Source organism: Heteronotia binoei, chromosome 14 (assembly GCF_032191835.1).
Source record: "Heteronotia binoei isolate CCM8104 ecotype False Entrance Well chromosome 14, APGP_CSIRO_Hbin_v1, whole genome shotgun sequence".
NCBI classification, from domain to species: domain Eukaryota; kingdom Metazoa; phylum Chordata; class Lepidosauria; order Squamata; family Gekkonidae; genus Heteronotia; species Heteronotia binoei.
In genome coordinates, this window is record NC_083236.1 from 19714532 (window position 1) to 19727844 (window position 13313).

General features: G+C 41.2%; 1 protein-coding gene across 6 annotated transcripts in view; it reads right to left on the reverse strand.

The window, feature by feature from the left end:
* Positions 1–13313, reverse strand: part of SHISAL1 (shisa like 1) — a 401371-nt gene that overhangs the window by 335772 nt on the left and 52286 nt on the right. For all 6 annotated transcript variants that reach the window (XR_009556180.1, XR_009556179.1, XM_060253696.1 and 3 more), the window contains exon 4: positions 9030–9243. Coding sequence is in view for 4 of the 6 variants with exons in the window: in XM_060253696.1 (XP_060109679.1) it covers positions 9030–9243 (214 nt within the window). In the remaining 2 variants the exon portion in view is untranslated. The remainder of the gene's footprint in view (positions 1–9029; positions 9244–13313) is intronic.

Consider the following 13313-nt stretch of genomic DNA (forward strand, 5'->3'; position numbering starts at 1 on the left):
AGTTGCTAAAGTGTTCCACCCATCATCATCAATTTATGCCAGTTACACACAGGAAGCATATAATATACAACAGGTATGCAGACTGATTGGGCAATTTCCCTTAAATACAACTATCTAAATTTTCAGTCCACCCAATTGCAGCTGGGGAGAGTTCAAAGAGCTCCATCACATCACCCTGGAAAGCATGACGCTCACCTTCGTAGGTGACATCAGGTTCCAAGAGCAAGTATATATTGTTTTTAAGGTAATTAACTTCAATTCAGTGAAAACCAAATGCTATTTTGAGAGTTGCAATTTAAAGCAACTATCTATTAGCCAGGCCATATGTGGAATTGCCATCTGTCTCCTGGAACAGCTGCTGCTTCTGACAACTTCAGAAATAAAAGCTATAGTGTAAATATAGCCAGCTATTTTAAATGTTCACATCATAAAACAAAACCGATATATTTGTGTAACTTGTTCATACCATCGAGTTCCGCATGTTATCATGGTATATTACATCAAATACTAGCCAAAGCAGCGGTCCCCAACCTTTTTGGTACCAGGGATGAGTTTTGTGGAAGGCAATTTCTCCATGGAGGGGGGGATGGTTTCAGGATGATACAATTGTGCACTTTATTTCTATTAGTTTGCTGTGGTGGTTAAGTGTACGGACTCTTCAGTCCTCCACTTGCAGCTTCTGGAATGGCACTGGTCAGCCATAGCTCTCACAGAGTTGTCCTTAAAAGCTTCTGGGGAGAGCTCTCTCAGCCCTGCCTACTTCACAGGGTGTCTGTTGTGAGGGAGGGAGGTAAAGGAGATTGTGAGCAACTCTGAGACTCTGAAATTCGGAGTGGAGGGCAGGATATAAATCCAATGTTGTCTTCTTCTTCTTCTTCTCTACTGCTACCACTACTACATTGTAATATATAATGAAATAATTACACAACTCACGGCCCGGTTGCTAACAGGCCACGGACCAGTATCGGTCCACGGCCCAGGGGTTGGAAACCCCTGGCCTAAAGAACAAACACCATTTTATTGCTGTAGCACAACAAACCTCAAGTCTTGCTCTCTGTGCCTCACCTGCAGCACTGAGGCAGGTGGGAAGAAAAGCTCTTTCAGAGGTAGAACCTTACCTGTGGAATGGCTTACCCCTGGGGATGCCTATCTTACTTTTCTTTCGGCTTCAGACCAAAGCAGTTCTTTTTTATCCAGGCTTTTAATCAAGGGGTCTATTTTTATGCTGTTTTTATTGATTGCTTCTAGTCACCCCAGAGTTGGCAACAACTGGTGCTTGCACAGGGGACTACCTTTACCTTTTTTTTAGCCAGAGAACTGTCTAGCAATCATCATTTCAAGCTGCCGAATATTGTTTTATTCTGTAATTATGCCATGCGTATTTTATGTTTTTGTTATGGTGTGATTATAAAATCTTATTGTACCACTTTGCTTTATGAGCTGTCTAGAGTAGATTTTTGGAGAGGAGGCATACACATTTTCTAAATAAATACAAAACAAAATATGCACTTATAAACCTCAGTTCAGTGTGTGCCTCTTGGCCTCTCTTCTTCTTTAGGGTCTGTAGACATAGTAAAAGTCAAGTAAGAAAAAAGATTCTTGGGAGAGGTAGGCAGTGGGGGTCTCTGCAAAGGACACAGAGACTCATCGCCTCCTCTCTAGATGCTCTCCTACTGCCTTTTATCTCCCACAGAACTTTGAACTGCACACTAATTTTTATGAAAGAGGTTTACAGTGCTGTAGTCAAGGTGGCTTGCAGTTCTTTCCTGACCTTGGCATCATCAGTGTCTTGGCATGTCCAACTGCAGTCCCTGCTACTTTCCTAGAAGCCAATGGAAGCCATCCTTTCCCATGCCAGAGGAGTGGCGCTTTACTCACACATTATAAATGCAGATCTGCTAGGTAAACTGCTTTGGTAAAAAGGAGCATACCATGGATCTGCTATTTGCCATATTATCTGATAGTACGGGGCAAAATCCACTTCATTAGGAGGAAACAGTTAATTCTCATTACATACGCGTAAAACACCTATGAGCATCTAACTGCAACCTCATTAGTTGTAGGCAAGCATTTAAGAAAGGGGTTTACTTCTGAGCTGAGTTTGAAATCATAGCAATACCACATTCACTCTTTGCAGGTAGGTGGGGCGTAAGATTATTCAAAACATGTTTCTCATTGGTATATGCAAAACGTTTAGTGGCAGTGACCAAAACATATACACACCAAAAGTATAATTACAATCATTACATGAAGAGACCAGAATGATACACTACATATACATATATACATACATACATTATATATATATATATATATATATATATATATATAACACAGAGGTTCTATTGTTTATACATGCATACATATAAAGCAAGCTTGCCATATTGAATTTTGTAATCATCTCTACAAGAAATTGCAATAAAATACACAGTTTGTTAAGTCAGACAAGGACAGCTTAATCCTAAATCCTGGTTGCTAGCATTCTGCTGATTACAGTAGTATTTGAATAGCAGGGTCAGTATCCTATACTCCCAGTAGAAAAATGTCAAAACAGATATCCAAGGAGGTAAGAACACAGAATTACACTGAATTCCACAGTTACACTGTCCACACCCATCCATAATGAAAGTGCAAGACAATGAGACCACCATAACAGCTTTGTCTGACATGCTTTCCTGACATTATTCACCCACGACCCATGAACAAATTGCAAGGAAGGATGGACAGGACACATGGAAACCTCTGCTGTAGGAGGAACAGTCTTCTGCTCAGAAACTATCTTTTAAGTTTCAGAGGGTAGCTGGGTTAATCTGCAGCAAAACTGTCAAATCTGAGTCCTGGAGCACCTGAGAGTGTAAGCTTTTGAGAATAGAAATGGAGATCTCCGAGTCCTTCTATTCTACTATAAAAGGGCTCAGAGATCTCCATTTCTATTTGTGTCTGACAAAGAGAGCTTTGACTCTCGAAAACTTTTATCCAGAAACTTTTATTGTTCTCTATGGTGCTCCTGGATCTACCTTGCTCCTACAAATATCTTCCCTTTTAGAGTCTGCCCCTGAGTGAAAAATCAAGAGAGTGACTGAATCTGAGCAAATCAAAGGGCAGAATCTCACAGGTCCAAGGCCTCAGACTGTAAAATACTGCTGCGTGACTCTTGACCAGTTTTGCTAAACCTCAGAACGGTAACTGTGTTTATCTGTTGCAGCAAAAATAAGTAGGAGTTTTATGGTACCTTAAAGATGAACAAAATGTTACTCCCATCTAATACTCCCTCTAAGCTGTAGAGTCTTGTGAACAAAAATTCTACCGGGATTAAAGTTGCGGGCTCCTGCATAAATTAGTGTGCTCTGTGGTCATTTCCCCTGAGCTAAGACAAAAATGTGTGAGCCAGAGGCTAAAAAACTGTGAGCTAGCTCACACTAACAGTTTAGAGGGAACAATGCTCCCATCATAAACTTTCCTGGCCTAAAGTCACTTCTTTGGATGCTGTAAGTGGCTTACACTGGTCAGCAGGTCAGCGATCCAATTTTACTGTGAAGTTAGCTTACACCCATCTGGAGGGAGAAAACATCCCAAAAGTCTGACCCAATGTTGCCATCGGGGGCCGAGAACCATCTTGCTGTATCTGTTGCTTGTGCCGATTTGAAGACACTGTAACCTGCCTGTCTTCACATATGTATGTTTATGCAGGAAGCTAGACTGTGTTACTTTCATTTTACCTGCTTATTCTTCCTTTTGCTTAAGCCTGAGCCACTATTTAAATATCTCTCAATAAAGTCTACTGCTTTTATTGGTGTGTTCTGCTTCATGCGTGAGAGTCCAAAGCCAGTCTCAGTCATACTATCAGAAGGGGATCCGCTCCAGGGGCCCAGTTGTACGGACAGGAGAATCAATTCATCCTTGAGAAGGTATAAAGGGCAGGGAAATCTCCCAATCTTTTGTTTCTCTTCAATTTTATAGCATCTGTGTCTTCTTTCCATGTCTTTATATTGCTAGACAGGTTAGTTTGATTTGGATTCCTTGGTGAGACGATGGTTCTGTCGGCCTTTAACATTATGTTTTTAAGCATTGGATCCCCTGGTTTGACACAGCCTTGGATGCTCTGGAATGATATTTGCTGGTTTGGCCTGAATCCTCCAGTTTGACATTTGCCACAACTCTCTAGTTTGACACAAATGGCTTTAAGTTTGCCACATGCATTTGTGGTTGTGCTGCGATTTCCTGGTTCAGCATTGGTTCTGTTTGCCTTGGGAGGCCTTTGGCTAGCGGCTGCTTTGCTTGTTTTTGTGCCTTCAGCTATTATTTGCTCTGAAGAAAGCATGGAATTTCCACCCCAAATGGAAACAGTGGAGAACGGCTGGGGGACAACCTTGTTCAGGGGTCCATGGAACTGGACCCTTTGACCTAATTTATTTGAAACTTGGGTGGTATTGAAGGGACAGGCAGTCTTCACTCCTCAGCAATTTTGGTACCATTAGCTGAAAAACAGCCCTTCCAGCCCACCCGGAAAGATTCTCCATAGTGAATATGGACCCAAATATCGGAATCCTGGAAAAACCCAAATCCAGATATCAAACCAGTATTTGGAACCTGAATAACTAGGAGTTCCAATACTTTTCAGCGTCCTGATTATTTTTTCATGCTGCATATTCTTAATTGATGGACGTCTCCTCCGTAAATCTGCCTAATACCCATTTAAAACTATCTATGCTTGTGGCCATCACTGCCTCAACTGGCAACGTATTCCACAGTTTAATTACTAGTTGAGTAAAGAAGTAGTTCCCGTTGTCTTTCCTGAACCTATTTCCTTTTCCTAGTAATTCCTAGCATGGAGTCTCCCCTTTTCAACACTGCCAGATACTGGATCAAAATTTTCATCGAGCTTTCTACTACAACCCCAAGATCTTTTTCAGTCTCAGCCTCAGCCAGTTCATCAGCATATAAAATTAGGATGTGTTGTTCCAATTAGGATGTGTTGTTCCTTACTTATCCATGTGGAACTTCACATGCAGCACTGTTTAATTTAATAGTTTGCAAAAATGGCTACTGTGCTGCTTCCCCCAACTCCAAATCATTTATGAACAAATAAAATAGTACCAGTCCCAATATAAATCCTTATGGGACCCCAGTGCTCATTTCTCTCCATTCAGAGAACTGTAAATTTATTCTTGCCCTCTGCTTCCTGCCATTTAACCAACTTTTAATTAAAGAGAGGACACATCCTCTTATCGCTTGACTGCTAAACTTACTCAAGAGTTGTTTTTTTTTGTGGTACTTTGACAAAGTCAAGTACCATCATGTCATGTCCCCCAATTCACTCTTACCCACATGCTTGTTACCCTGCTCAAAGAACTTTGAGATGTTGACGAGGCGCCCTCATTTTCTCTCAGCAGACTTTGTTCCTTGATGCGCTTATAACTCTTTCTTTGATAACAGTTGCTACTAATTTACCTAGAACAGATGTTCAGCTAACAGGCTTACAGGCCTGTAATTTCCTGGATCCCCTCTGGATCCCCTTTTAAAAAGTGACATGCCATTTTCCTGTCATCTGTCAAAGAGGTCAATTTTAATGAAAAGTTACATATACTTGTTAGTAGGCCAACAATTTCATACTTGAGGTCTTTCAGAACACTTGGGTATATGCCTTATGCACCTGAAGAATTATTAGCTTTCAGTTTGCTTAGTAGTCCTAAGAACTCCATCTCCCCTCATCAATTTGACTCAGTTCTTCAGATATCCTTCCTAAAAACAGTCATTCCAGTGTGGACATTTACCACAGTAAAGACAGATGCAAAAAATTCATTCAGTTTCTCTGCCATCTCCCCATCTTCCTTAAGCAATCCATTTATTCCTTTGTTATCTGAAGGTCCAACTGCCTTCCTGGTTTCCTGCTCTTGAGATATTTGAAGAAATGCTTACTGTTTGTCTTAACATTTTTTGCTGTCCACTCCTCATATTCTTTTTGCTCATCTTACTCTTGTTTTGCCAGAAACTGCTCATTTCCATTCAACTAGTTCAAGGAAGAGCCCCGTGGCGCAGAGTGGTAAAGCTGCAGTACTGCAGTCGGAGCCCTCTGCTCACGACCTGAGTTCGATCCCAGCAGAAGCTGGTTCAGGTAGCCGGCTCCAGGTTGACTCAGCCTTCCATCCTTCCGAGGTCGGTAAAATGAGTATCCTGCTTGCTGGCGGGAAAGTGTAGATGACTGGGGAAGGCAGTGGCAAACCACCCCGTAAAAAGTCTGTCGTGAAAACGTTGTGAAAGCAACGTCACCCCAGAGTCAGAAACAACTGGTGCTTGCACAGGGGACTACCTTTACCTTTTTATCTTTTAAGTTCAAGGAAACGTTCCACTTTTTAAAGGATGCTATCTAGCCTCTTATAGCTTCCTTGAGTCATTAACCATGCCAACATCTTTCTAGACTCAATGGTGCCCTTCCTGATTAGAAATAGTTTCAGAGAGTAGCTATGTTGGTCTGCAGTAGAAGAGCTAGAGTCCAGAAGCACCTCAAAGACAATGAGATTTTGAGGTATAAGCTTTCAACAGTCAAAGCTGTCTTTGTCAGACACAAGCAGGAACGAAGATCCAAGTCCTCGGAAGTATGCATTTGGCCTCATTAGTGTCATTTTGAATCATTTCCAGGCACCCTGGAGATATCTGTCTGTCTTAATTCTCCTTTTTAACTTCCTTCTGACTAGTGCCTTCATTTTAGCAAAGTATCCTCTCTTGAAATCAGAAATGCTTTATTCGTTCTTTCTCTTGACATGAGTGCTGAACTTAATATCATTGTGGTCACTTTCTCTGTTCTTTGAGCCCCGTGGTGCGGAGTGTTAAAGCTGCAGTACTGCAGTCCTAAGCTCTGCTCATGACCTGAGTTCAATCCCCGGCAGAAGCTGGGTTTTCAGGTAGCAGGCTCAAGGTTGACTCAGCCTTCCATCCTTACGAGGTCGGTAAAATGGGTACCCAGGCTTGCTGGGGGGAAGTGTCGATGACTGGGGAAGGCAATGGCAAACCACCCCGTAAAAAGTCTGCCATGAAAACGTTGTGAAAGCAACGTCACCCCAGAGTCGGAAACGACTGATGCTTGCACAGGGGATCTTTCCTTTTCCACTGTTCTCAACTGGTGCAACAATATTTACATCTTGCACCAAGTCTCAAGCCCTGATCAGAACCAAGTCCAGAGTTCCTACACCTCTAGATGGTTCTATGACCAACTGTTTCAATGCATGGTGTCTAGAAAGCTTTTTTTCCGTGACATGACTTGAGCACATATTAGCCCAAATCATTGTGAGAGCAGTTCAAGTTGTACAGAATTACAAAATTCTCTTTTTTGGTCACCTCATTTTCCTCTCTATCTTGAGATCAGCCTCCTGGTTTTAACCAGGGGTGCAACAATATACCACTTTTAAGTAACTCTCAGGGGCCAGTATCTCCACCCACAGCAATTCTGAGGGGGGGAGTTATTCTGCTAACGTTTTCTAGCTTATTTGGCTCTATATTCTCTTTAATATACAAAGCAACACCATCCCCTCTAGATAGAATTTATATCTATGGATAACAGTGTCCCACTGATTTCCCCCATTCCACCATTTTTTTTTAAATGCTACTAGCTTTTTGAAATGCCACTACATCTACATTGTCATTTAGCATCAAGCTAAATCCCCCATCTTGGCTCACAGACTTCTAGCTAAACTGTACCACTTTCAGTTTCACTGGTCACCTATAGAAGTCAGAAGCAGCCTCTCTGGCAGAATTGCAGAGAGGCCTGCACCATAAAATTCTACTCCTTAGATATCCACCAAAGTGTAGAAAGAAAACACTAAAGTGAGGTATGCCAACTCCAATCATTGTTCCTTCTAATCTACCAGTGGCAGTATGGCAAATGTTCTCCAGGGTTTCCTTAAAGGCTACCAGGGTTCCCTTTAAACTGAAGATACATCTATTCTTCAAAGAAAGTATATCCCTTACCTCTCTTTTGCAACTGCAAGGGCTTGCCTGTAATTTCAACTAGGAACTTCTCTTCATAAAACAAAATCATATTGTTAAAACAAACCTCTCATTATGAGGAGCGTTCTCTCTCTCCTGCTTCACCTCATTTCCAAAATCAATACCACATAAACACAGGATGTAAGTGGACAATGATAAATCTATTTGTTGTCTGTATATCCCACACCCGTCTGTCCCTTTAAGAGTGCCTACTGAAAGGCCCTGTATTCTGCCCCCCCCCCCCCCCCCGGTGCTAACTGTATTTCACCAAATATGAGATTATGCTATACCTGGTTAATTTAGTAGTAAGGGACAGACATCCTCTTTCTAGAGTTGAGTCCAAGCACTGAAAAGAAATTATGGGGCTAAGCCCTAGTGGGATCCAACCCTAAAAATGCCTGCTTTAAAAATGTGAAATGTATACCTTGATAAATCTTCAAAAATGCTCTTGAAAGGTATCTTCCAACATCCAAAGGTGGAGAGGTAGCAATAAATAAGGCCATAGAGTTTAAAATATAAAGAGGAATTTAAGGCAATTGCAGAGCATACAATCAAATAGGGTGTATGTGTGAATGCTCCCTCTAAGCTGCAGAGTCTTGCGAGCAGCAATTTTACTTTGTGAACAACAGGCATGAAAGTTGTGAGCTACTGCATAATTAGTGTGCTCTGGGGTCATCCTTCCTGAGCTAAGACAAAAATATGTGAGCTGGAGGCTAAAAATCTGGAAGCTAGCTCATGCTAACTCAGCTTAGAGGGAACACTGGTGTGTGTGTGTGTGTGTAATCAAGTATAATCAAATGCACCTCACTGCTGAAACTCAAGTGATTTCAAGTCATTAATATACACAGCACGAACAATCAGCCACACAACATCTGTACTGCTTAGAAAATGTCAAGAAAGGAGGAGAAAGGATTGACATCTCCCCTTTATTGATCTATAAATATTGATAAACAATTTAAACATGTTTTTGGTAATTGCTTCCAATATAATTCTGTTAATGCCCAGAATAAACTTTGAAAAGAAAGTATTCCAGCTAATTTACTTACTTATGCATATATCCATCTGTATTCCCCGTTAAGTTCATCTGCATAACAGTCTGAAACTCCGTCTCATTACAGCAGTATTTAAACACGGTGTTGTTATGGTGACAGCAAAAGGTGTACGATTTATTGTCAGAAAGACGTGGGCAGTGGAATCCAAAATGCTCACGGCCCTTGTAGTCTGTATATGGCTCACAGACTCGAAAATGTGCAGACAGTGCTGTAAGGCAAAGACCAATTCTCTTTGTAACTCATTTGCAATGGCTGGCTAACTTAGCATTTATATAGCTCAATCATACACAGACTTTTCCTATACATCACCTCAGCCCTGCAAAGACCAAATTCATAGTTCCCATACTGCACTAAAAGACAAAGGCTTGACTAAAGCCTCATAAAGAAAGCTGTGGCGCTGAAGTGTCATTTAAAAACAAAACAGCTGGCACTTCAGTTAAAAGCAGTTGCAAATCATACTGGAGCAGCTGCACTGGAAAAGGGTGCATTTCCCAACCTAGACTGCACCCTTCTCCTTTGAGTGGCAAAATTAAGCTGTAATTTCCTTCCAGCAAAGCTAAGAGTAGTTTCAGGGAATGGGATGGTGGCAGCAGGTATTTAGACGGAGGGAAATGAAACACCACATCTGTTTTTGCATTTCTTTGCCTCTATGCTATAGTACTAGCCATTTGGCTGGTAAAAAAAAAAAACCTATTTGGTTTCTATAAACCGTTAATGTAGTAGAAGTCATCACAAAATTAGTTAAAGGTCACACAACAATTAAATTAACTCTAAACTATTACGTTTGAATTAGGTCATGGTTCAGTTAATGGAAGCTATTTAAGCATGTACTTACATTCTTCACTGGAATCTAAGAGATTGCAAAATGCTTAACTTTGGCTGGATCATGCCCGTATTGTTTATTGCTAATGATTATAAGCAAATTTCGAATACAGGCCAATTATTCATGAAATCCTACTGTTAATTTTTTCCCCCACCTCCCACACTGGGTAACAATAATAAAACCATATAAATTATAATACAATGTGTGTGCACAGACTCCTACAAGGTGTAAGCAAAGATACTATTTAAAAGGACAGGCTACAGCTACTCCATGGCACTCCTGATTTCACAGAATATTCTATTGTGAGGATGTGAGGGCGATCTGACTGTGACATTTGTCACCCCATTGATTGCCAGGGTTGATTCGGCTGATCTGGCTGGCTAGGTGGTTGTCCCCTACCTCCCTCACCCTCACGAAGCTGCGCGCTCGGTGGAAGAGGACGACCATCCCAGATAGAAGGAGTGTACCGTTCTTCGGTCAAGGGTAATATTCTATTGTTAACTGACAATATTTGACTGGACAACAGACCAGTAAGCTCAACTCTATTCTGGCTCCTAAAAAAATCATGGAATATTAGAGTTGAAAGGGATCTTGGAAGTCATCTATTCTAATCCCTGCTCAATGCAAGAATATACATATGACCACCCAGCCTTTGCTTAAAGGACTTCAGTAAATAAGAGTCCACTGCCTCAAAAGGTAGTCAGTTCCACCGCTGAACCACTCTGACTATTAGCAAGTTTCTCCTAACATTGGCTCAAAATCTACTTTATGATTTCTGTCTAGTCCTGCCCTTTGGAGCAAGAGAAAACAAATCTGCCCCATCTTGTCTGTAGATTCAGGTGGGTAGTGTGTTGGTCTGAAGGAACGGAACAAAGCTTGAGTCCAGTGGCACCTTTAAGACCAACAAAGTTTCAGTCTGGGTATAAACTTTTGTGTGCACACACACTTCTTCATATACCTGAAGCAGTGTGTAGGCACATGAAGCTTCTACCCAGAATTAAACTTTTGTTGGTCTCCAAGGTGCTACTGGACTCAAAACTTTGTTCCGTCTTGTCTGTGACGGCTTTCAGATACTTCTCCAGTTATGTCCAGCTCTTTCAATAATTATTCACAGGACTTTGTTTTCCAGCTCCTCACCATCTTAGCTACCTTTCCTCTGGATGCATTATAGCTAGTTGGCATCCTTCTTAAAATATCATGCTCAGAACGAGACACAGGGCCTGAGCAACGCAGAACACAGTGGAACTATTGAATTCTATAACCTGAACACTATGCTTTTGTTAAGGAAGTAGGAAGAGAAGTTTGGGAAGAACATTTGTGATAGTTGTACCATCTCAGCTGAGCATGGGCCAAAGGTCAAGAATTGGCTCAAGACATAATCCAACATAGAGTGGTTGTTGGGTTTTGTTTGATTGTATTGAATTGTGTTAAATTGTTTAATTTTTCCTATTTTTAAAAGCTACTTTGGACCCCTTCAAGGTGAACAGATAAATATTTAACTTGAGCATGAAACCCAAAATCACCTCAGCTTTTAGACATTTATATTCTACTCAGCTTTTAGACATTTATATTCTACTCTTCTCACCAATGAGGACTCTCAGCAACCTATGACATATTCCGCCACTCCATTTTTTAATCCTCACAACAGCCCTGACATCACACTGTCAGCTTGTCTTTAACTTGTGATCATCTAAACCCAGGTTTGTGATCTAAAACTTGTGCTGTTGTTGTACTTAAATGTAAGATTTTGCAGTTATCCCTACTGAATTCATTTTGTGGTCTTGACTTGACTAAGTCTTTCAGCCTGTCAAGATTATTTTGAATCCTGACTTTTTTTTTTACTATGTTAGCTCTCCTTCCCAGCTTCATATCATCAGCAAAGTTGATAGGCATTCCTCCAAGCACTCATCCAAGTCATTTATAAAAATGTTGAAAAGTCCAAGCCCTCAAGCAGAACTCAGGGCACTCCTTGGAAGAAATCCCTCCCTGATGATATGAAAGCATTAATGAGAACTAGTTGGGTACGACTGTTCAGTGAACTGTGAACCCAACTACTAGTAATACCATCCATCCCACATTTAACCAACTTGTCCCTAAGGATATCACTGTGAAACACTTTGCAGAAATCAACATGGTCTTCCAAAGTAGCTGATGGTGGTAGAAAGTGTCATCAAGTTGCAGCCAATTTATGGAGACTAGGGTTGGGCACAAACAGACTTATGAACCAAAGTTCATGATGAACAGGGTCGGTTTGCTGGTTTGCGAACTACGATTTGGGCAACTGCATTGTTTGTGAAATGCCCACAAACACCATGTTTTTTGCGGCTGTTCATAGGTCTCTTTGAATGCCTTCCATTCACTCGCTGCAGTGGCAGCACGACTCAGGGTATGAAGGAAAGGCATTTAAAAAGACCTACATGCCTTCCCTTCACTTGCTGAGGTGTGCTGACACCACAGTGCAACTCAGTGAGTGAAGGGCAGGCATGTGGGTCTCTTTAAATGTCTTCCCGTCACTCGTCGAGTTGCACTGTGGCAGTGGCACACCTCAGTGAGTAAAGAAAAGGCATTTAAAAATGCTGCCCTCCACAGAAGCTCCCCCCAACATGACCCCATTTGGGAAACTGAAAAGTTCACGACAATCTGTGGTTTCACATGAACTTCCATTTTCCCAATCTTTGCTCATCCCTAATGGAGACCTTGTAGGGTTTTCTAGACAAGAGATGTTCAGAGGTGGTTTACCACCATTGTCTGCCTCTGCATAGCTACTGCCAAGAGATAAACAGCAGGTCTAAAAACTGCAGAAGCAAGACAGAAAGGACCATGGGAGACAAAAATTACTCAGAATGAATATAATTCCAGAATATAAAATATTAGAAAGTTCAACAATAAACACATGGATTATTGTAAGACACAGTCTAGAAAACCTGCTTAAACAGTCCAGAAGTCAAACATCTTCCAAGTCATCCACTCCAACCAAAGATAAAGTCTTCACAAATAAAGTCCTAGGTACTGGTAACAATCATGTGGGCTATATTTCTTTTTAGGTACCCCCCAATACTTTAACAGACCAGGAGACATGCATCCAAAAAAGTCAGAGCATGAGCCTGATGATCGTTTCAGATTATTTCTTTTTCAAGAGTGCTGGTCCAGCATATGCAGTTTCCCCAGCCAAAAGATTCACAGCGGAACAATAAAGCCTTCTCACAATACGTGCACAACAACTGCTCATTTCCAGTAGGCTCCAATATTATTTATTGTTCTGCTGTAAATCTTTCTACTAGGGAGAATATATATGCTGGACCAGAGCTCTGGAAAAAGAAATACGGTAATCCAAAACAATTGTCAGGTTTGTGGTCCTCTGCTCTGGTTTTTTTGGATACATGTCTCTTGGTCTGTTGAATTCCTAAAAAGAAATATAGCCACATGATGGTTATCAGTACCTATAGCTTTATTTA